Source organism: Octopus sinensis, linkage group LG8 (assembly GCF_006345805.1).
Source record: "Octopus sinensis linkage group LG8, ASM634580v1, whole genome shotgun sequence".
Classification (NCBI taxonomy): domain Eukaryota; kingdom Metazoa; phylum Mollusca; class Cephalopoda; order Octopoda; family Octopodidae; genus Octopus; species Octopus sinensis.
The window spans coordinates 87,203,353-87,230,288 of NC_043004.1; the positions used below are offsets into that span (position 1 = coordinate 87,203,353).

Below are 26,936 nucleotides of genomic sequence, written 5' to 3' on the forward strand. Positions count from 1 at the left end.
GTGTGTGTCCATGATTGTATGTCTCTATAATGCTTCATTTGTGCCTATTCTTTCCAACGGGTATTATTTTATGAATATATTACCATCTGGAAATAAAAAGCAGTTTATATTTTTGCTCACAATAAACAGTTATCATAAATAAACTCTGTGTGTGTGTGTTAAGTCCTACATAAATATAAAGGTAAAAAAAAAGAAAGAAATTATAATGCGTGCTGAGCCTTGAAAATTAAAATTCTTCAGATTCTGACTAAATACCCTCACTTCCCAAAACAACTAGTCCATCACATCATTTTATTGTCTTTTTGGACTCTATAGGATTTACAATGTAAATAAAGAAATATCTCCATAACATCCGAGATATATTATTATTATGCTTTTCCATACTGGTTTGGGTTGGTTGAGTCATTTTCAACTCAGTATCTCTTCAGTGAAGGCACATGGCTTAATGATTAGGATATTCACCTAGTGATAATAAAATCATGAGCTCTATTCTCAACGGCATGTTCTGTCCTTGAGCAAGACACTGGACATTGCTCCAGTCCACTCAGTTGGCAAAAATGAGTTGTACCTGTATTTCAAAGGATCATCCTTGTCACATTCTGTGTCACACTGAATATCCCTAAGAACTACATTAAGGGTACATGAGTCTGTGCTGTGCTCAGTCACATGCATGTTAATTTCATGCGCAAGCTGTTCCATTGGTCAGATCAACTGCAACCCTCACCATTGTAACTGATGGGGTACTACTTTAGTGTCTTTTTGCTTGACATAGTTCTTTACCATCTTTGTGAGACCCAGTATCCCAAGATTTGAATGCTTCTATTTAGATTTTCAGTTTTCCTCTTCTGTAAGTTTTTTCTAATCCCATTGTTTAACACTTTTTCCACACAACTCTCACTCTTCATGTACATCACATGCCCATCCCATCATAGTTGTCTCTCTTTGACACTACAGTAGTTAGTTCAGTTGCACACTTTTTCTCTCAACACTTTTGCGCCATATCTTTCATGTCCATTGATATTACATGTCCATTGATATTACATGTCCAGCTGAGAATATTCACCTTATTCCTTTCCAAACTTTGAAAATAATTAGGATGATGGTGATTTGTTTTGCCTCAATAAGAGGCTCACTTTTGTGAAAGTAAAGAATATAGTCAGTTAAATCAAACCAATACCTTGTTGGTAAATGTTTGATCTACCTTTGAGCAATGAAGCTCAAAGACAACCCTTACGGGATGTGACTTTAGAATAGTGAAGTCATAAAGTATTGAGTTTGATGCCTTACCATTTGTATCAATCCATCAATTATAACAATCATCGTCATCATCTTCAACAGTAGCAGTAGAAGCATCCTCTTTTTATGTCTGTTTTTCATTGCTAGCATGAACTGGATATGTTTGTTATGGTATAGTACACCGCCTGTCATGTACTATATCATCCCTCACAGCATCATGTGATCTAATTTCATCACTTCTTTCCATATCTCTCTTTATTAAACAACGTATATGTACTGAGAAATATTACTCCAGGTTAATCTTTCCATTCTATGTGTCTGTTAAGAAAGACATGGCTGTCTTTACTGTGGCTTATAAGCCACCTAAGACAATAAATATGCAATCCAAATAAACTGATCATAATGAGAAAGGAAACTTTCCAAAACATTGTGCAGAAGAGAGGAGGTGTTTTAGACCAAAATAAATACTGTTGTAGTTGATGATAGAAAGGACATCTAGTCATGAAAAAACAGCTCATCAACCATTGTATCCCAGATTACCAGGATATGTTAAATTGTCAGAAAACCAATAATTTGTAGAGTGGGAATAGTATATAGGTTTCAATAACCTCCCATATTGCATTGATTTGCTGCTTCAAGAGAGCTCCAACATAAATCAATTTAGGTTGGATTTGAACTCAGAATGCTGAGGAATGGATTAAATTCTGTAACACAATGAAGTGTTCTATTGTTTCTGACACTTGGTGACTTAATAGCTTCAGTAATACTGTGTAGTTAATAAGTTTGTTTTGCAGCTGTGAGTTTTGATTTGATCCCATGGTACTCACTATTTTAACCTTTAGTCAATCAAAGCTTTAAAAGTAGAATTTAGTTTGTAGATGCCTGTCAAATGGGAATGTTCCTGGTCTTGGGTGGTAATTTAACCCATCACTGAGTTAAACATCGCCACCTGGTCCTTGGGCATGTTTAACTAAGTGCATTGTGTTACAAGCGTTTGGAGCATATCTCCAGTCTGTGGATTGTGGATACTTCTTTCTCTTTTCCTTTCACCAGTTTCAGAGATCCTGAAAAAGATCATAGATGCTGCCCTAATAAAAATTTAAGCTTTTTGTGTTGCTTAGGCACACAATACAAGAAAAATTATATTGGATAATGAATGATGAACCAACAATAATATTTCTATATATGGGTGATGCAAATTAAAATGGTCTGAACATATTCTTCATATTTATATCCACTTCGTATATCTTCTAATTATCTTTGGGTTCTTTACATTAGCATATACTGAGTTAAAGTTATATATTCATAATTTAAAGACATGCTTGTGTATGTTGTGTGTGTGTGTGTGTGTGTGTGTGTGTGTGTGTGTGTGTGTGTGTGTGTGTGTGTGTGTTCAAAGTTATTCTATTGCTACACTATATTTCTCATATCCACTTTTCACAATCTGTGTGAAGCAAGAAACTCAGAGTAGTAACAAAGATAAGCCTCATCTTCTGATAAACTACTAAACTCTATGACAAGTATTCAATCATAAAGAAAAAGTACTGAATACTTTTTCTTTCTGTGTGTAAATACAAATGCAAATAGAAGTATATGACACATTATAAACAGAACTGATAAAGTTAGTAATGCCCACTCATCTATGGCACACCTTCTTTTAGTGTTAGCCTAGTGATTGCAAGATCAAATGGTCAAACCTTGCTACAAATGTTGTATTGTGCTCCTAAGCATAAAGCATCTTATACTTATCTATTTATTGAGTTTGTGTCTATATTTGAGGGATTTACACTTCAAATGGTATGAAACTTTCATGTAAATATACATATTTTCAAAATGAAAAAAGCTACTCTGGACAGAGAGATTAAATGTATATTATCTTCAAAAATTAACAGAAATGCTTTGCCCTTATCTATGGTACTGGTTTAAATGTCTTGCACTATCATGGACTTAGTATGGGAGAAAAATGTTTTTGTTTATTATTTGTGTTACTAGTGGACCACTTCCTTTTGCCAATGAGTATGCAAAAAAGGTTGAGCTTTAATAGGTACAACATAGAAAAATAGAACTGTCACTATTTATATTTTGTTACTATTCTTTTCTCTTTATTTGTATGCTAATTCTAATAATGACAATGGTGATGACAATTCTTCATATTAACACAATGTTTATAAATATAGTATAGTTCATTAGATTGACTACAATATGTTTGGGGCCCTGAAACAAGCTGAAGGTAAAATTGACCCTAGTGGCATTTGAATATAGACTGTAAAAGAATACAACAAAGGAACTGTAAAACATTTAGTCTGGCACAAATTTGAAAGTTTCAAGTTTTGTGTATTGTTCACAATGTATACAAAACAATTCTGTCTGGGAATTAAAACTGAATTAACATTTATAAGAAGAAAATATGTCAAAAAGAAGTATTTCCTGCAGAATAGCTTTGCCTGATTAAGAATTGTAGAGTGCAAAGTAAAACTTTTAGATTATAGTTGAAGAATATAATCCAAGTGACTGAATGAAGAGATACTGATGAAGGGATTCTGACTCGTAGCATTGGAGATTAGAATATTTATCATTGTTGTTCATCATCATGATTTCATTAATCTCTTCTGTTCTGTTATGGTTTAGAATGATTTGGAGTCTTAACTATTACTATAGCAACTGTGTGTGTGTGTGTGTGTGTGTGTGTGTGTGTGTGTGTGTGTGTAACATTACATGATCTAGTACACTGTGATTTGAGCAAATATTAGATAGCTTTCTTAACATAAATTACACTAGGATGAGAGAAACACACACACACACACACATGATTAGAAATAGCAAAAAAGATAAGACATATTTAATGGAACAGTGAGATTTAGTTTGATGTTGTTGTTATGGTGGTAGTGTTGGTGAGGGTTAATGAGGAAGCTTACTCAAGTGAAAGTTTGACCTTGTATTTTTATGCTATGATTACATGAGTTTAGTTAGTATCACTAACCTGTGAATATGAGATATGTCATTCTACCATACATCGATTTGCAGAGAGAATAGACATACATTGTTTTGTTGTTTTTTATTTTTAATTAGTTTTTGTGATTTAACAGTTTTAGTTTTTAGAGCAAATGGTTCAGTAACCTTACACATGTTTCAGTGTGTCTGTCAGTTAATTTTTATTTTCTTTCTTTCCTTTTTTTTTATTAAATGAAGTGTTCAGTTGACATTCCATTTACCAGTTCAAAAAAGAAAAATCTATCTTGTTTCCACTTCTATGTCAGCTGGGATATCTTAATTAAATAAAATCATGCTCATCCATTTCCTCTACTAATTAATAATGGAAAACTTAAGTCATTGCACTCTTTTACACATGCTCTCTTTAACAATTTCCAACAACCTTATATGGAAATTCCATATAAGCCATATAACCAAAATATTATTATAAAATATGTTGGATTCTATACCAAAAAACCTATTCAGTCCTTCTTCCTTCAGAACTGTTCCCCCTGAAATCCCTTCTGCCAGCATTTTCCTTGTAGCAGTAAAATGGTTGAAGTGATATAGTAATAGACTACCTGTTCGTAGATCTTTAATTGTTGCTGTTATTCAAGCCATCACTCACATACATATTGTATTCCGAGCTATATTAACTAATGTATTTTTCAATATGATAGATTTAGTTTAAGGGAGATTTAGTTATTTCTAGCAGGTCAACTGACCTTGTAGAGGTTCATTTGCTGGCTCAGAGGTATTAAGTTTAAATCCTTCACATGCTTATTGTATGTATTAAGATACTACTTTACATGCTTCAGTTCAATGAGCTTTCAAAGAGTAAGAACTAGGATCATCTGAGAAAGATTTATTTATCATCCACTTAAAATAAGAGCTAAGCACCAGCTCTTTGATCTTTGAATAGCTACATAATAACCATAAATTATCAGTATCAAACTGTAAGTTGACTTCTCTAAACCTACCCAGTTATCTCTATATTCCACTTTAGGAAGGTTTAAACTAAGAAACACTGCTGTACCTTGTCAAATTAATCAATAGAAAAGATTACTTTTATCTACAAGAAAAGCTGTCTACTTGATAAGCAAATACACTCAGGCATACTCCTCCAAATATTGACCAATGTACACCAACCCACTTTCTATCTTCCTACAGTTACAATGAGCCAACACTGAATGGTCCCTTGACTTACCAAATCTTCAAATCACACCTTATCATCTTAGAAAAAAAGAACACTTTGGATAGTGTGGTCCTATGAAAAAGACAGTGATTATGGTTGATCGTAGCTCTGCTCAGTTAGAGCTGACCTGGAGTTAAACAGCTATTACCTTTGATTTACTCCTTTAAATTTGTTACTAACTCTTGGCATTTCTATTTAAGCCTCTCTCTAGACATTACATTCTCTTCTTACTGTATCTCCCCAATGACAAACCTTTTAACTAAATACACCCAATCTTCTACTCTCCAGAATTGCATTTTGCTGGAATTCACTCACTGTCAAAATATTCTCACCAACTTCCTATTTTGCAATGAGTTACATTGAACCAAGTTATATTAGTCTTATCTACTGCTTCCAGTTTTCCTATCTAGGAGAATGGCTTTCGATTTATATAAATAATCTTTTGCTCCATAAGATATTAAAAAAACATTATCATTGAGTGTCAGAAAATTTTATTTGTTATTTTTTCTGAAGAAAAAGATATTGATGTGTTGATATTTCATTGATCTTCAGTGAGTCAGACATTTGGTTTCTAGATTAAAGCTGACCTTATTTAAAAGTAAAATAGAATTGAATTCTGAATAAAACAAAGGTGGCCAGCCCATTCAGTATCAAAGGTTTGACCTACCAAAGGAAATATAAAACCATGAAGATTTTTTAATAGTTCAACCTATATGAGTCACTGTGTATATATACACTCCTACATACAGAAGGCAAACAGTCAATTTTAATGATTCACAATGTACTGTTAATTTCATTCTTAACATGTCATATATTCTCTTATTTAAGGAAAAGTTTTTTTTATTTTTTTTTTTTTTCCTGAACATTATCAAGATCAATATGTTTGACACTTGTCAAAGCAAAGAAAATAAATTGAGCCCAACTTAGTTTTAAATGCTTATATTGGGACTGCAATATCAGAGTAGTAGATTATTGGACATATAAGACTTTTCTGTTATAAGTTGCAAGATAATCCTTTGTTATTAATTAACTAGTTCTGTTATTTTAAACAACAGTGTTATAGATATATTTTTGTTATTTAGTATTTCGATTTGATTCAATATTTATTTTGATTTTTATGCAATATTATTACATTGGAAACATTTTCTGTAATTCTGAACATGGCTACCTAAAACAACTATCTTGTATGATAATAAGCATTTGACTTTAGCAAGGTTCTGCTCAACATAATTTAGTTAAAAGTAGTTGATAGGATATGCCATCAATATGTAATAATCTTCAATATATTCTAGCCATTTATAATGTTTGCTGATTCATGCCTGTGTCTGAATATTGTGCAGAAGATCTGATCAGTGGTGCCATTTGTTTGTGTCCCATTCTTCATTATACATTAAATAGGTTTCTTTGTTTTCACCACCAATACTACTATGAAGCTTACTCTCAAGCCTTTACTATGAATGTTGTTGGAAATATTCTGCTTGAGTTAGAACTTACTTAGGTTTGTCATAAGGCCAGAGTTTATTTCAGTTTCCATGGCATATGAGTGACTGAGATTACCACACTCCCTGCTGAACAAGATAGTAGTAGTCTGTAACAGGGTTAACTTCCCAGCTATTGCAGAATGGACTTGAGCAATGTGAAATGGAGTTCTTCAAGAACACAACTCACCACCCAGTCTGGGAATTGAAATCATGATCATGCAGTTGTGAGTGCTGCATCCTAAACATTAGGCCATACACCTTCACTTGAGTTAGAACACCAGAGTATAATTAATGCTTGCTACCACAGTATTAGTGTCATCAACAAACTGGAGTACTGACAGGAATGAATATTAGCAAGGACAAATTTGTAGTGTTGCAACTCACACATGCAGGAAGAAGTCTTTATTGTTTTGTGCGGATGTTTGTTACTGGATCATGAACTCCATTAAATTATTTATTGACTAGTCCATTTCAGATCTTTAGATGACCAGAAACTGAGTCAGGATCATTGCCCATACATGGCCTGTATCACTTCAATAATTACACTTGTTAATGACATCTTGCCTCATGAACAACTGGCCAGACTAAATGTTTTCTTTGACTTTTCTTATGTGCTTTCTCATGATCAAAACGTCTATCTTTTTGACCAATAGAGAGAGAGAAACTTTTTCTCATGGCCACACTACTGACAGTGTCTATTTTTCACTTACTAACCACCATACATATTGATGTTGTTTATATCATATACAAATTTACAAGGGTTTTTTTTTTCATTTTGTAATGTCCTCTATTCTTTCTTGTTTCTTGACAAAGAAAAGAAATATTTCTTTCTTCCATTACACTTTCATCTTGTTCTAAATTATATAAATTTTGCTTCCTGTCAATGTACGGACCAGCATAAAAGACGCAATCAATTGAATACATTAGTAAATAGATCAATTAGCATAATTTATGAATTGAATTTTTCATATCTTATGAGTATATTTTCAATTACAATGATGTAGTTTTACACTAACATTCTGAGTTAAATTTAATCCAAAAAGAACTTACCTCTGAATTGTTTGAGTGTGACAACTTCATAAAGAACTGAGAAGTTTTTGGATGTTTATGCCTGTGGTAGAATGCTTTCCTTTAGCTTTCTCCTTGTTAACCAATTAGAGTGATTCCTGAACAACCCCACCCTTCATTTGTAGTGTAGCACTGCTGCTGTTGATGTTACCAGCCTGTGTCACCTTTAGTCTAGCAGTTTCCTCCAACAACAACAACAACACAGATTTGCATCTCCATCCACACCACGGGCTCCATCTCTCACTAGAAATTTTATCACTTTTCGAGAATGGAAGTCTATAAAATGGTGAGTCTCTGCTCTAGTTATTTGTTTGATATTTTATGGTGATGTTGTGCTGTTTTTAAAGTAACCTCTGTTATGCCTTCATACCTTTCAAGAATGCTTGATACACTTTTTATTTTTATTTTTTAGTTATTTGTTTGTTTTATTTTCCTCATTTTTGAAATTCTATGGCTTATCAGCAGTAATCTTTTCTATCTTAGTATGTTTTATTTTTCTAATAGAATTAACCCTGATGGCTAGTAGCTTTATCATATCTGTGTCTCTTTACTATTACATTTTATTTTTATTTTCAACAGTCCATAAAATAATACTGCAACCCTTTCTTTTTATCTTTATTAAAACTGTCCTTTAGCTTATAAATTAAAGTTAGCATCTTATTTGGAATGGTTCTCATACAGTTCATGATATATAACTACATTCCTGTCATAGCTCATCAAATTGGATAGCGACCCATGCCAGCATGGAAGGCAGACGTTAAGCAACGATGATGTTTATTCTTTAAGAGTTCTTCATAAGTTCCTATATATTAATGTTGTATACACCCCCTCCTTTCCCTTTAGAAATTTTAAGTTTATATCACAAAGACAATACTCCCAATTTGTGTTACATAGGTTTCCCAAACATGTCTATTCATTTTCTGAAACATTTTATTGTCGCTGTATGCTATTGGCTTCAAACTTTACAAACATTTCAAAATTATGTTGCTATAGTCATTGAACTTACATAACATCTATATTAAGTTACATATTCTACTACTGTTTTTATAACTCTGGTTAACTCTCATAAACTATTTTAAATCAATTACAGCCCTATCTATGTTTTCCAGTTCAGCTGTGCTCTCATTTCTACACTCTCCAATTGAATGTACAGTCATCCATAATCTTTGGTCAAACTGTGTTCTCTTTGCTACTTTCTATCTCTCTCTCTATTTGAGTTGTAATGCTACATTTATACTATTTATAGTGTTATTTTAAATTTCATATATATTTGTATCCTATTTTCTTCAGTCTGTTGAGATTACACTTCCAAATTTTTAAGTTATATATCAGATTGTGCTCCTTTAAACGAATTTCTTCTCAGACTGTTCCTTTATGCATGTTAACTATCCAACTATTCCTTTTTGCATGTTGTTTATCCCAATGTGCCTTTCTGCATGTTAGTTATCCCAATGTGCCTTTCTGCATGTTGATTATCCAGCTGTTCCTTTATGTATGTTACTTAACCCATTCTTATTTTCTGCATGTTAATTGTCTCACCTACTGATTATCTTCCTGTATATAAGTCGTTTATTGTCTTTTCCACAAACCAGTTGTTGTATTGTAAGCTTATTTTTTGCATGCCAGATTTAAATTGTTGTGTATTTTGGTTTTGGTTTTTCTTAATTTATTTTGCATGTTGGTTTTCAGTTTACACTCTATGCATACCCATTTTTAAAGTTTAAAAAAAATATATTCTACTTACTCTGTTCTTTAATTTCTGCATGATATTCACTAAATTTCTGGTAGAGTTGTTTCTGTTTGTCAAAGTTGTTTTGTAGAATCCCCCCTAGTTAAGATACCCACTTACTGGTGAGTACCTGTATGTAGTGAAGTTAATGTAGCATCATAGATTGACAAATGCAAATCTTGACATGCAAATGTGTCAGAATCAAGTCTTGGATCTAATGGTAATGCTGACTTGGACAGTTTGGATCAGCCGTACTTTATCATCTCCAAGCCTGGATTCAGCACTGAAATCTAACAAAATATACTCATTCTACAGTGCTTGTGCTCCTCATATTTACAGTGCTAGTATTGGAATTTGAAATATTGAGCTTTTAAGCCAATCCCCTATCAACACAACCATTTGTAATTCTCTTAGAATTAATATACGGCTTTTTACAACTTTAATTTGTTGTTTTGAAATCAGAGTAGAAATGGCATTGAACTATAAACAGTATTATTTTAAATTTAACTTACAATGAAAGTAAACAAAGTTTGCTTTAGAAGCGTTGAGATATATTGAAAGATACAGAAATAATTTATTCTCAAACGATTTTTTTCTGAAATATATGGATAGTTTATCCTGTTCATGCTATTATATTAACATTATCATGTGTTTGAGAATAAATAATTTCTGTATCTTTCAATATTCTTTTAATATTTGTAACTTGTTAACAGCAAATTCATTACAAATTTTACTATGTTGAGTCTTCATTTTAAAAAGAATTCCTAATAGCAGTAATCAGGTTAGATCTATATATCTTTAACTATTAAGAAAATGATCTCAAGAGTTTAATACACACACACACACACACACACACACACACATATTGTGTTCACATCTTAGTATGATACTGAATGATTCATCTGAAAAATTAAGATTTTCACATCTTGTAACATATTTTAAAGTGACACTATTAAGCCACCATAGTACATAACCATCACAAAAATAAATTTATTCAACATTTTGCAGTTGTGGCATATCAAAGCTGAAATGTTGAATACATTACCTTTGTAGCATTTTGTTTATCTGAAAAATATAGGCTTAAACCTCATACATTGATTGAATTAATGACCAAGAATTGAAAATTGAAAGTTTCATCAACAAATGACTTCAATTTTTAAGAGAACAAAAAATGATTTGAATAAACTGTTTCCATCTGTGACACATCACATCAAAGCATTAGAATAATGCCATGAAAAACAGACAGTGTCTTTCAAGTTTAATGTAATTGTAACCATAACCATATATTTTACAAAGGTGAATGCTTATAATGCCTAAAACGTGCCAAGAAGAGGAAACTTTACAAACAGATTCAAACGGATTCAAATGAACAAGTTAAAGAACAATTTAAAACTCTTTGATTATGGTTATCTTTTAAAATCCAATGTGAGAGAAAAATAGTTTCATTTCCTCCTAGTTTTAGCTGTGTGTGTGTGTGTGTGTGTATAAGTAGAGATATAAATACACATATGTACATGTACACAAGTTGGAAACAGGTAAGAGTTGGTGAAAAGAAAGGCAGCCAGTCATAGAAAATATGCTTCAACAAATCTTAGTCATTTATCTTTTATTTGTTTCTGTCACTGGACTTCGGCCAAGCTTGGGCACCACCTTGAAGGGTTTTAGTTCAGTGATTCTCAACCGAGGTCCACATGACCCTTGGGGGTTCATATAATATTTTCTTATTAAAGTTTATGGGCAATAAATTGGTTATTCTTCTACACTACACAAAATATTTTGACAATGTTCTAATACAATTCCTAATAATATTTTATTATTAAAATGTAATGGGATGCTTTTTAAACATCAAATTGCAATGGAGGAGGTCCAGTAGCGTAAATTAAAAGTCAAAGGGGTCCATAGGCAATGAAGTGGAACTTTTAATGGAACAAATCAACCTCAGTACTTATTTATTTTTTAAGTGTGGTACTTACTCTATTGGTCATTTTTGCCAAAGTGCTAAGTTACAGGGACACAAACAAACTAATGGCTGTCAAGTAGTGGTGGGAGACAAACACAACACACACACACACTATATATATAATAATACTAATAATAATAAACATTGTGTACAGTGCTCAGGTGCACTACAACATATATATATATATATATATATATATATATATATATATATATAGAGAGAGAGAGAGAGAGAGAGAGAGAGAGAGAGAGGCAGATGCCTTTCTCCATGTAGTCGGGTTGGGGGTGCTGTTAGAACAGTGGGATATTTTCCTACTTTTCTTAACATGAGGCCAATGGTGGCCTTAATTCACAAATAAAGAAATTATATCCACCAACACGGTGTTGAATGCTCATTTTCATCATTCATAATATATATATATATAATATATATATATATATATATAGAGAGAGAGAGAGTATGTGTGGGTGTGTGGTAAGAACCTTACTTCCCAACCACATGGTACTGGGGTCAGTCCACTGCGTGGCACTTTGGGCAAGTGTCTTCTACTATAGTTTCAGGCTGACCAAAGCCTTGTGAGTGGATTTGGTAGACGGAAACCAAAAGCAGTCCAACGTGTATATATGTATATGTTTGTGTGTGTGTATGTGTGTGTGTGTGCATGTGTGTATAATGGATGTCTTTCAGTTTCTGTTTACCAAATCCATTTACAAAACTTTAGTAAGTCTGGTGCTATTGTAAAAAGCACTTGCCAAAGGTGTCACACAGTGGGACTGAACCCAAGACCTATATATATATATATACACACACACATATACATATGTTCATATATATATTGATTTTAATGAATTTACAGTGACTTAAAATGTTAGCAGTAATTGGCTGTGTCACACTGCGAGGTCTGTCCATTTCTATGCATGGGCTCATCATATGGGTTGATGATTTCATTGAAATGTATGCATGATTTACAAAGTAGAAATATCTGAAGTAATAAAATATTGAATTGAGTTGAGAAGTAGAAATGATTCTTAACTTGCACTGGAGTACTTGAGTAAGGTTGATAAGCCTTTGCCAAATTTTCCATGTGAAAGCAAATATTATAATCTACTTAAATATTTATTAATAACACTTTTAGTTAATGCTTGATTATGAAGGGCTATACTTAAAGAAACATATATATATATATATCTAATATAGGATATTTTCGAAAATAGATTTTATCAAAGGCCAGCATATTAAAAAATACCTTTAAAGGTTAAATTTATAAGCAACTTATAAACAAGGGCAAAAGAAAAAATTTTCTAATGCCAAATATGCCGAAACTAGACACAACGTCCATAACCATATAAGTTGTATATATATATATATATATATATATATATATCAAAGTTTATTATTATAGAAGATAAAGATAAGCATCAATCAATATTTTCATCTCTCAAAGAAGTTGAGACTCCAGGTCTTTTTGAAAGCTCTAGCATTGAAATACACATAACAAATTATAAAACCTATGAGCAAGACAGAGAACAAATGCATGTATAAAAGCCCAGTAGAGTTTATAATGGAGAATTGTGTGTGTGTGTGTGTGTGTGTGTGTGTACAAACTGATATGATTGTCACTGTGCCTCCTTTTTCCTGTTTGTCTATCTCTGATTCTCCATTTAATGAAAGGAACTTTTGGCTGCTAAAATACTTTCGGTACATCAGTAATTCATTAGAACATTGTTAATTAACTGCATAGTGATAAGATTATGCATTGTGAGTTTAGATATCCATCTGTAACTTGCATAGAATTATTTAATTCTATGTAGATTTAACTTTTTAATTAAATGATAAAGAGGAACAATGATGGCATATTTTATTCAATTAAGCCCTCTTGATACAGTTTGTCACAAGTTATTAATTATAAAATTAAATATTTATAAACAACGTTATTTTTCTTAAGTAGAAATTTCTATCACTATCAAGATATCTATCAATCAATCTATCAATCAATCTATCAATCAGTCAATTTGGCAATCAATCATGCACATACACATTGATAGATATTATATATAAATTTATTTCTGTATGTGTATGTATACACATACATATATATATATATATATATATATATATATATATATATGCATCATCGGTAAATTATAAATCTGAAAGAGCTATAACTTTGTGTGTGTATATATATATATATATATATATATATATATATATATATATATATATAATATATATATATATATGTATGTATGTATGTATGTATGTATGTATATATATATAGTTATAATTTTCTTTCGAAACACATAGACAGCATAGAAGTGCTCAAGTCAAGCTTGAAGTGTTAGGATTACAATAGAAAAAGTTCAAATCAGGAAAACTACAGTTAACACATATATATATATATATATAGATATAGAGAGAGAGAGAGAGAGAGAGAGGTTTAATTAAGATAAAATAAGAATTGTCCAAGCTGAAACATGTATTGATATATTAGAGATATAAAGATATATGAATACTAAAAATATTCATGGACATATAAATATATGAAGATATATATATATATATGGACAGGTGCCATAATGGCTGCATGATTAAAAAGCTCACTCCCTAATCACATGGCTTGATCAGTCCTGCTGTGCAGCACTTTGAGCAAATGTCTTCTATGATAGCCACAGGCCCACTGAAATATTAGAAAACCCCTTTGTGTGTGTGTGTATGTAGTGGGAGTGGTATTTATATATGTATATATTTATGAGTATATGTATTGAAATATATGTACATGTATATGTACAGAAACTGTTAAGCTTCTGGTGTTCGTGTATGCATATATGTCTGTGGATGTTTGTGCTTGTGTGTGTGTATACCCTTGTCTTGATATCACATGATGGTTGTAAATGAATACCAACGTCATGCAGGCAATGTTGTTTATTTCCAGTCTTCCATGAGAAATGTATCTGACTTTTGCAAATGTTACCTTGCTTGGAAACAGGTGCATCCAACTATAGACAATATGCCTCAGCAAATTCCATCTGACCCATGTAAGCATGAATAAGTGGACATTAGACAAGATGAAATCTTTATATATAAATCCATGAAACAGAATAAGAACATGACGAATGACAATTAAAACATACGGACAGAAAGATGATACAAAGACGGACATGAAAAACCAGAACAGATCCTTCATGGCTTTCTTTTCATCAGTCAAGTTTCCAATTATCATTACAGTTTCAGCCTGTTACATTTGAAACTGTTCAAAATTGGTAGGCCCCAAAAATCTACGCTAACAGCATTAACTTTCTGGAAGAAAGCAAGCACATGTGTAAAACAGGCAAACAACTGGTATCAAGTTAGATTATGACATTTATACCTTTAAACATGACGGTTGAGTTGTTAAAGGAGTATAGATCATAAGGAGAAAGGAAATAAATAGGTGTGCAGAAAGTCTCTAACAGCTGTTTCAAGAACAGATGCACAGATTATGCATCTTGTGCAAATAAATGCTAGCTATCCATATAACAGCAGTCTATTCCATTACTGAAAGGAGATTTGAGATATAGCAGAGGATGATGGAATAGATCACTGCTGCTGTTTGTTTTAGACAAGGTGCATCTATTCTTGAAATAGCTGTAAGAGACTGTCTGCACACATTATTACTTCCTTATCATCTGTACTCATGTAACAACTTAACTGTCATATTTAAAGATATGTCATAATCTTATCTGATACCAGTTGTCTGCTTGTTTATACTTTTATTCTGTTGTGTAGGTACCTGCTCAGTTGATAAACTTTTTTATAGCTAATTGTCATAAGGCAGTTATAACATCCCTGCTTTTAGCTGCAGTTTAAATTAGAGTCATAGGCAGCAAGTCAACCTTGAGTATTAACTGTATGTAACTATTTTTATGTCATCAGACATGATATTACTTGAATTCTATCTTTATGTATTATGTATTCTTCATGATGGTACAAAACAGAAGAGAGCTAAGGATCCAACTCGGATAGATCCCAACCTACTCACTTAATTCATTGTTAACTCTCACCTTGTTAACTGCCTTTACAAACATAGTTTCACAACCTTATTAGCCATTCTTCTACTAGCTTCTTTTGTGCCCACTAGATGACAGAGCAAAGGAGTCTGCTAATGATATTTTTCAGATCTGCAAATGCTAGGCATAGAGGCTTATTTCTAGCTAAATATTTCTCTGGCATTTATCTCACTAGGAAGATGACATCAGTGATTCTTCATGGTGATACAAAACAAAACTGTGTCCCTTGTAGGTTAATCTTACTTCAGATCAACTTTGCTATAATTCCTTCACCTTTATATCAGTTTACAATAATCATTTCTATTATAGGCACAAGGCCTGAAATTTGTGGGGAGGGGGTAAGCCAATTATATTAATCCCCAGTGTGTAACTGGTACTTATTTAATCGATCCAATAATGCTGCTATGTCAGCCACTAGATATGAAACTCTTTTATTACCTGATTAACTCTTTGAGTGACTAAACCATACCCTTCTTCACCAGATATTTTGAGCATCTGTGACTGTTTCCCTTTGGCTAGCTATTTTCCCTGCTTTCATATCCTTAACACCCTATCCATCTTGTCTACTTGAGTGGATGGTCCCTGTCGTGAGTCTTCTTGGGACAGACTCCCTCCCTCTCATGTGTTCTCCACGTTCAACAGCCCCTCATAGTTGCACCTCCATAGCCTTTCTTTTCAGTGTCATTGAGAGTAAGTGTGCCATTATCATTTTGCTTACAGTTCTCCCTGATGATATCTTATTTCACTTTAGTACATTATTTCAATATTCTGAACATCTTGTGCTGCTGATCCTCATACTGCAAAACATGAACAATCTTCTTTCTTTCTACTTCTCCCTCTGCCTAAATGTATTTGCTGTCTAACCTCACCTGTATGTATGTATATATATATATATATATATATATATATATATATATATGTATGTGTATGTGTATGCGTATATGTATGTATATGTATATATGTATATGTGTGTATGTATATATGTATGTGTATGTATGTGTGTATGTATATATGTGTATGTGTGTGTATACGTATGTATGTGTGTGTGTATGTATATATGTGAGTGCATATGTATGTATATGTGTGTGTATATGTATCTATATGTGTATGTAAATGTATGTATATATATGTATATATATATATTTACTTTGAGCCCTCAGTTTCTTTGTGGAATCATAAGAGTGGCCTCATCACATATAACGTGTCTTGGGTATATTTAGACTTGGCAAAGTCTAACCCACTCTAGGTTTGATGATAGTCAATTTTTTCCAGAAGAGAGAAAGTCACACAGACAGAAAGAAAGTGAGAGAAAGAGAAGTGCTTTTGTCATGAACAAAAATATAAAAGCAATTTAAGAGCAGATGCTAACTACAGATCCATTAGATAGAAGGTCAGCTGCTTATCACCCTTGCTTTTAATGTTGTGGTCATTGTTTAACCTTAGATCTGCTTTGGTCAAGCAAAGTCATGTTCAAAGGTGCTCCAGTCATTACTACATTGTGTCCATCATTTCTTTAAAACAGTCAACTATATGCAACTATGAAGGGCTGTTGTGCAACTATGAAGGGCTGTTGTGCAACTATGAGGGGCTGTTGAATGTGGAGAAAACATGGGAGAGAGGGAATCTGTCCCGAGTACTCATGACAGGGACCAGCCACTCAAGAAAAGATGGATAGGGTGTTAAGGATATGGAAGCAGGGAAAATAGCTGGTCAGAAGGATTTGGCTGATATTTCTTGCAGGTTGAGCAACTTTTAAGAGGCTCATTTGTTGGATCTACATTCAATATATTTTGGTTTGCCTTATCATTCATTTGAATATACTCTTTTACTCTTTCTCTTGCTTCAGTCTTTCAAAATACAGCTCTGCTGAGCCACCAACAGAATTGCTTCAGATTCTGGAATCAGAGGCTTTTTTAAATTTTTTTATTTTAATGAAAACATGGTGATCTAATTGTTTTGTGAAATCATATATTGTAATATATTACCAGTTCTCAGTCAAACCATCCGACCCATGCCAGCATGGAAAATGGACGTTAAATGATGATGATGATGAGGTTGAGTTATATCAATGTTAATGCTTTGTAAATAATCTAATTTTAGCTACAGGTAATGATTTTAAGGCTGTAGAAACCTGCACTGGTGATCAAAAATGTACCTACATCCCATATTTGATGGCATAAAAGACTTACAAGCATATTAGACACACCCTAATTTCAGCGGCACATATTCAGAAAAAAAGGCTTTTAGTACATTAAAACTTATGGAGGCTCAAATTCACAAATAAGACCGGGGGGGGGGGTCTGAAGAAGTGTGTCTTATATGTCTTCAAAAACAGTACTTGTTCAGAAGTTCATTTTCCCTCACATATAGGTTTTCAGGTTCTAATTTGTTCAAAATATGATAATCTGAAGAATTGTGAGCAAATATTTTCTTTAAAAAGAAAAGACATTCAAACATGAAATAGCGTTGTTGTTGGTGAATTTGAACCAAGTTTGTAAATCAATAAAAACAACAGTTGGCAATTTGTTAAAACCACTCCTTGAATTATTTAGGAAATTTGTTCCATACATTGTCATTCAAACTTTATATACCTAATCTTTGATTTGTTGAACTATCATAGTAGTTTATATTCAAGTGAGCATCTTTGTTTTTAATATTAAACAACCAAAATAAAATATGATGGATTGTTCAGACCACAGAGTATTGATCTAAGTCCTTGTCAGCTTTATCCCTCTTTGTTCCTACTTCAAATTCCACCATAGTTTAACTTGCCTTTTACTTTTCCAGAGCCAGTATTTTATCAAGAATCAATTTTATCAATCATACTTCCAGCACTAGAAAAATTTCTGTTGTACGTCATCAAAATATATTAAAAAATTTTAAATCCAAATAAAAGGTGTTTTAAATAACATTCTATTTTTTCAATATTTTAATACAACCTGCAGTCACAATTGTATAAAATATAGAGAACAGTGGCTTTCAAGTTAGAAAAGTAAAAGGCATAGAACTGTTTATATCAATCTTATAGAAGCTATCTTCAGTGAACATAACACAAAGTTGGGTTTTGAGGGAGGTGGTGGGGGTATACAGTACTAGCTACTCAAATAATGGGTTCATTGATTTTTCAGGCTTTTTTTTTTATTGTCTTGATTTAGTAGTTTTCAAAAATAAACTTGATTACAAAATAGCACACTGTGAACTTTATTACCTTCCAGGTAGAGTTTGATTACTTAACCTAATAAAGTCTCTTATAACAGGATTATCTCAAGGAATCCATAGGCTATTAAAAGATTAATTTTCAACAACCAAATTCCCTCACTATAATTCATTATATTATTATCTTAACCAAAATGTACTAAAGTTTAAAAATGGATTAATCACACTTTCTTGCTTGGTTATTTAAATAAAGGGTCACAGTGTTAAATAAACTTAGCTATGAAGTGTTAAATTGATCTGATTGTATTCGATTAGGATCAGCAGATTGTTGAGGATAGTTGGCAATACTAAATTATTAATGAGTAGAAAATGTAATCCATTTTTGATACCTAAAATTCTTTTTAATGAGTAATTATTATTATTGATAACAGAAAAAATTCTGTAGTTACTAAAATTAATCTGTTCCATTTTGAAGTAAAACTCACATTTTGATCAAGTTAGCCCTTGTTCATTATCATGTCACATAAGTACATGTTGATTAGTTCTGTTGCACCAGGCTCCAACTGTTTGTTTTGGCAAGGTTTCTATGACTGGATGCACTTCCTAATAATGCCAACCACTTTGCTGAATGTACTGGGTGCTTTTTACATGGAGCCAGTACATAAATAGATCTGTAAATACATTAACCAATGTATTCTTTGTTTTAAGATGGAAGGATATAATTTGAGTTAGATTGGCTGCTAGTTCTTGCTGATGAAGCAACTATGTAGGAGCTTCATCTTTGGACTATATGCATATATATATATATATATATATATATAATTGAAAAATAGGATAAAATCTTTATAAGAATTTATCAAGTAGTAAGGGAAAAATACATCAATTTATTCCTCTTAACTATATTTATTTATATTAAGGGCATTACTATACATAAATGCCTCACGCTAGGAGGGATGCTTAAAGTCAAAACTACCATAATAAATAAACAGTATTGCCCTTAATATATATGTATGTATGTATGTATGTATGTATGTATGTATATAAAACAAATATATGTATTTGTGGTACCTGATGACAAACAAATTAAACTGCTGAACTGACACTTATTGAGCATCCACAGTTGGAGCAGTAATTCAGACAAGTGAAAACCTGTGTCTTCTGCAGGGCCAGCATGACTTCTTCTTTTCTTTGTTCTGGATGTTTCAGGATCCAATCTGCCTGTTGTCTGTATGTTACTATCTTAGTAATATATGTGTTAAAGGATATATGTACACATATGCACATATATATATATGCAGATATAAATACACACACAGACACACATATTAGATTAGTTTCCTCATCTTAGTTATTATAGTCACAAAGTTTTGGCTGATGTGCCCTTCCAGCCTTTCTTCAAGTGCTTGTTGCATACAGTAACATTAAGAGAATTTCAGACTAAGCCCTTTACTCAGACTTTTTATGCTATCAGTTAATGTAAAAAATAAACACATCTCTTTCAGAACTTTCTTTTAATAAAACTGTACCGGCATTGCTCAATACTGCAATGAACTATTCATATTAATTACTTGTCATTTTTAAAATAAATTTTGTTGAATTTTTAAAAAATTTTCTATCTGTCAAGGAAATTTTTGCCAGAGAAATTGTTAACACCTGTTCCATAATTTAGTACAAATTCAAACTGTTATTTAGAACCGTCTGAGTTATCCTTTTGAATTGGTTTATTATAAACTAGCTTATCTGGACTGTATCTTACTGCACATGTCAAGCAAAATTATTTCTCAACTAGACACTGCAATACACCAATATCTGATAAAAAGATTATTCTGCAGCCTTAGAATTATTTTGACAATATATATATATAACTAATGATCAAGGTTAAGGGTGTAACATTCAAACTTTTCACTAAATATAGTAAATCTTCCTCTTATCTGAATGAAAAGCTCTTAACTTTTCTGTGTAGGTCACTGATCATTATTTATTCTCAACATTAAACCTATTTGTCCTCCTGCTTGGCTGTCAGAATCCAACTTTGAGAATATTCATGTGAAGGAGTATTATTTTTCAATTCTTTCAATTTTTCTTTTCAATTTAGTTCAGAACACTGAACATATCATTATATTCTGAACAAGGTTTAGACCTCATTAGGTATCTCAAGCCAAAAATATAGAATAAGGATTTTTTTAAAGTTTTTTTTTTTTTTCAAAATGTAATAGAATGGCTAGATATCTTTAGAATCTTTAGAATGAGCTCTGTTTTAGTTTGGTAACTAAAAGCTTCATAAAACAGTTAATTTTTCCCATCTATTTTAGTAATCGTGATAGCCAATGGAAGATATTTTCTGAATGGTCAATAAATTGATATGGCAACAGTAATAAAGAATATTAGCATGATTGTATACTCTCTCTTAAGTGCATCCGATTATCATTGTTATTATAACTATAGTCACCATGACTATTATTATTAGAACCACCACAAGGAACAATGAATGGTAGACTAAATGCCTTGAATTGTTTAATTACATTTTTTTTTTTTCATTCTATGTTTTAAAATCTTCTTTTCAGCTTCTAGGATTTATAAAGTAATTATCTGTAATGTACCAGTAATTATAGAATGTTTTGTCAACTATAACCCTATCTACAAATTGGTGACCTTGTGCCAAAGTTATAAAAGCATATTATACTTACCACTAACAAATTTAATTGTTGTGATGGCCAGTTGTTGACATTAATTTTACCAAAATCTAAGTTGTACAAATTTCATTAATTATCAATTACCACTTTCCTTGCAGATGGCATCAGCAAATGACTCCAAGTGGCAAAAAGATGCAGCAGACCAGAACTTTGACTACATGTTCAAATTGCTCATTATTGGCAACAGTAGTGTTGGAAAAACTTCCTTTTTATTCCGATATGCTGATGACTCGTTCACATCTGCTTTTGTAAGCACAGTTGGAATAGATTTTAAAGTCAAGACAGTCTTCAGACAAGATAAACGGGTAAAGCTACAGATATGGGTGAGTATGATTTAATCAACTTTTATTCTTCTCTTTATGCTTTTTTTTTAACTCAAAACAGAAGTTAATTCCTTTTTGGAAGGGATATTGTCTTTAGAATTTCAAATATCTTAATTATTCCTTTCTTTTTGTCATTAAAAATACTGTGATTGGTGATTAAAGTTTGCTTTATTTTATTTATTTTATTATTAAACTCACTGTATTTACTTGTGTAGAAATCACACTGTTTTATACTTGGTCTTAGCTGAAAAATCTGGAGTATGACTTATACATGGGGCAAAGCTGATATCAAGTTTGAGTATGAGAGGGGAAAAATTTTGTATCATGACAAATGCAACTTATATGCAAGGTACAATGATAAATATAAGTTCAAACATTGCTTATTAGTTCTTAATTTATTCTTTTTAAAAATGATGGGTTTCATTTTTATTTCAATTTGTGAAAATCCATCCATGAAGTTTGACTTTTTTTCTTACTTTTTATATTGTCTAAAACTTGTTAAATTTACTTGAAAAAACATTAAAGCTCCTACAGAACATTTTCAAATTATACTTTTAACATTCAGATTACCCTGTCAAATGTAATGCTTATTTATTTGCATTGTTTTGAATTTGAGATTTCAATGACACGATTGTCTATTTTCAGAATGACATTGTAGGGTAGATGCAAGAGGTTGAGTGTGGCTGGTTTGAACTTGAAATAAGATACAATATTTGAGCTGGATATGGCTGGTTTAAATGCTAAAGGGATGGTTTTATTCATTTTCCCCTCATCCCTGCTAGAATCACTGATAATAATATATAATAGTCAACAAAAAGTAGTTATAACAAACAGCTGTTATAATGTGGGAGAAAAAAACCATCACACAAATACATTGTATTTGATGTCTTCGGGTGAAATACTGTAGTTGTTAGCTAACATGTGTTATCTTCAGTCAATTGACCATGTCCATGATTTTCATCATTGAACATTTGCCAACACAAAACATTGTAGATTATAGATAAAACATGCATTTGTTTAATCCTATTTTTTTTTCTCCTGAATTGAAGCCAAGTGTTCTGAGATGGTGTTTCTATGATATTGGCTTGGTGGCTTGTTTCAGGAATCTGCAACAATGAAGCTAAAGAGATTGTCTTATACTGTTAACATGGAACTGAAGATAACTTCTCCACAAATTGCTCTACCTATAATTGGGTGCTTCAAGTAAATCATCTATGCAGATATCTATATCTATCTATATATCTATATATATATATATATATATATATATATATATATATATAGATCCTTACTATATCCCTAAATGTAACCCTTAACATGCCATATTGTAATTTCATGAAACTGGCTTCTCCAGTCATGTCAAATACGTGATTAACAACTCAAAGAGAACAAAAGGAGGAAAGATGATGGAAAAATGAGAAGCAGCTCCATACAGCTACCTCCACCTCATTTTACTCAGCTTGTAGCACTGACCCATTTCAGCTTTGTATCTATTAAGATGAAACATCCCTAATATCACTAAATGTGTATTCTTTTGTCGAGTCAGCTATCAATTATTATCAGCACGATTGTAAAATTGATCTTTCATAGATTTTGTTCATTGAGCAACTGTGTGATTAGGTTTTCTATTTGTTGCTCTATACAAATAACTCTTCATTTTACCTTTTTTTTTTTCATTTTGCACCCTCAGTGACCAGACAATATTACTTCTTACAAAATAGAGGTAAGCCTAATAACAAATAAGGATCAAATATGAATAACCTTGATGGCAGAGTGGGCCATGCAATATTATTGATATTAGTTATGTTGGAAGTGAAAATGGTTATGATGATGATAAAGAGGAGGATAGCCTTGAGATTAATGATCACTTAGTGATCCAAGTGATAATGACTTCATTACTATCAAAACCACTTTTCCCTATCACATGGTGGTAGAGAAAAGTGGTCTTGGTAATAAGGCATTTAGCTTTTTAGTTATTTTTCTCTCAAGTATGAAATCAGTGTACTTGATCCAATAGAAATACCCATCATATATTAGTAATTGTTGATTATTCAGCAATGATGATCTCATTAAATGAATATAATTCATTGACAGACACTGCTGGATTTCATAAATTAGTAGTTGTGTTAATCCTGAATTATGAGCTTAATCCATAATAATGTCTTACTGTGTGATTGTCCTACTCACAAACAACTATTCATACTGTTATAGCACCACTCTTTTAAAGGACCTTCAAAAGGGAATTGTTTACAGTATATCAAATATCAAATGGCTACTATAAACTTCTTAGTGTCATAATCCAGACCATTAGGTATTCTTCCATTTATGTTTTATTCAATTGCTGTTGAACAAAATTATATCATACTTAAGTTGATAATCTTCAGAGTAATTATGTAATTATATCTAAATTTGAAGTTATAATATGTTCTTCTTTAATTGGTTCGTATATTATTACATAGTCAACTCTTAATGGTCAAGTAAAATAAAGTTTTGCTGTCCTTGCTTTCAACAACTGAAATATAGTCACAACATTCAGATTATAAATATATTCTCTCTAACTCTCTTAAATATTAACAGAAGTGGTTGAAAATAGAGGGGACTTAATAGTTAAATACTAAAATGCCAAGGTTATTTTTATATGGGTAAATGACTTAAAATTCTGAGTTAATATTTAGCAACAATTGATAGCTTCTCAACCTCTGGCTTTTCAAAATCACAATTAATAATGTTCCTAAAAAATAAAGAATCATATGATGGATTTGTGAATTACTACTACCCATGCATTGACTATTTGTCTTGTATAGGTTTGTTTAATTACAAAAAGTGCTTTCATAAAATATATATGGCATGAAAAAAACCACCCAGTACACTGTAAAGTGGTTGGTGTTAGGAAGGGCATCCAGCTTTAGAAACCATGCCAAAACTGACATTGGAGCTTGATGGAACCATGGGATTGTTTAGGATCCTGTCAAACCATCCAACTCATGCCAGCATGAAAAATGGATGTTAAATGATGATGATGATGATTTTGATATATCCACCTCATATTACAACAGATACATATTCATTAACAACACAATAGCACACTTAAAAAAAAGATTTTATATGAACTTTTATGATACCAGTGTATATATGTGTGGAGTTTTTCCTGAACATAACATATCTATTGATCCTGTTATCTTTGAAATTAATTTCAGCTGTTGTTTATTGCTATGAAATATTTTATTTTGTTTTCTAATAAAACTATTTGTTAATTTCTTCCAAAAAACTGGTCATTTGCCACAACTGAAATATCAGGGAATATATATACCATCATCATCATCATTTTATGTCTACTCTTCCTGCTGGCATGGGTTGGATGGGTTGTCACAGTTCAAATCAGTTCTTATTCAGAGTAACTACCTTTCTAGATTGATCATACAATCTTACTCTCATACATTTAATTTTTATCTTAGTTTCTATAGCTGCATACCCTTCCAATCTACAACCTCTTTACATAGTGAACTGGAAATATATAAACACAAAATTATACCTGTATTGTATTGTAAGGAGATAGAACAAAATTTCGCTCCTATCGTTAATGACAATAGCTACAATAATTATAAAACCATTATAAACATTATAAGGGACTGTGATGAGGGTTGAATGTGTGCAATTATTTGTCTACATTTTCAAGGTTTAGACAATTAATGTTTTGTATAAAAGTAGCCATAGCTGTAGTTACGCTTGTGTTACCAGAAAGACCTGTTCATAAGAGTTCATAAAAACAAAAGTATTTATTGAAAAGAAGGGTATAATCAATTTCAATATCGATGAAACACTGACTGCACTGCCATTGATGTGCTCCCTTTTCTTTTTTTCTTGTTTTCCAATCATCCTGCAATTCAAGTTGTTGTACTAACAAACCACACTCTCTTGTTCTGTGGTTGCTCAGTTGTTTTCTCAAATCTAGATCACATTCTCTCCAATATCTGCTGATAGAGAAAATGATATTTCATCAATTATTTGATTTGCTCTAGTGTTTTAAAATGCCCTTCACTATCTGCACATCTCTTGGCTGAAATGTGGTGTGATTCTAAGCTTCTACTGCCTTATCAACTGTTGCACCATTTCAGCTTTTACTTACAGTACAGAGAGAATGGAAGTTAACATTATTGATTTCTCTCTCATCATGAGTTAGATATCATATAATAAATAAAAAAAAGCATATAGCAATAACAATTTTGTTCTGACTATAAGGCTATAACTGTAAAGTTATGTGCTGACCAACTTTGCTAGTTTTGCTATATGAATAAATTCACTTTCAAATCTGCATAATTAGAATCATTGCTACGAAGCCACCAATCTATTAGTTTATTATATGTCAGACTGCCACTTCTCTATAAAATTAGTAATTAGTAGTCCAACACTGTGGCTATCCTGCTCAGAGGTTTACAAGAATAAACACACACATACATATTAAACGAAAATATTACTACTCATGTTTGAAACAGAATTGAAGAAATATTTATAAACACATACCCTACAAACTCTACCTCCATAAAACACAAAGGTTAAAATTTCTACATATTAATCATATTGCTTATAGAACAATGAACACCTAGAGAGAAACATATAGACCAACAACCTTTACAATTACCCATATCCTTTTGTAAACATCAAAGCAAAAGATGAACACATTTCTATATCATCAACACCATGATATGCCAGACTAATAACCCCCACCTTCCAAATACAAACTGGAAATACTCTTAATAACCACAACAAGTAAAGAAACTGACCAGCTAAAACATACAACCTACTTACATTCTTTTGTGAACCCCTAAAAAATTCTATTACAAAAGTTGACTCACCTAATTATTAAGTTTTTAAAAACTGGACTAAACTTTGAATATTTAACCTTTACACTGTCAAAGAAAAGGATTAGCTCCAATAAAACCAGAAATAACAAAAACAAATGGCACATCCTATGCCTGCCTACCAAAAGGGACACACCTGCTTACAAAATTCTACATGAATACATTCTAAACAATAACGTAACCCCAACTTTAGTCAATAAAAATTTTTCCATAACACCTC

At 31.9% G+C, this 26,936-nt stretch overlaps 1 protein-coding gene across 9 annotated transcripts in view; it reads left to right on the top strand.

The window, feature by feature from the left end:
- The window catches only part of LOC115215217 (ras-related protein Rab-3), a 309,114-nt gene that overhangs the window by 247,494 nt on the left and 34,684 nt on the right, over positions 1-26,936 (top strand). For 8 of the 9 annotated variants that reach the window (XM_029784430.2, XM_029784429.2, XM_029784432.2 and 5 more), the window contains exon 2: positions 21,633-21,857. In XM_029784430.2, the coding sequence (XP_029640290.1) occupies positions 21,633-21,857 (225 nt within the window). Of the gene's footprint in view, positions 1-8,075; positions 8,237-21,632; positions 21,858-26,936 lie in introns of all 9 variants that reach the window. The other variant, XM_029784431.2, reaches the window with a different exon arrangement.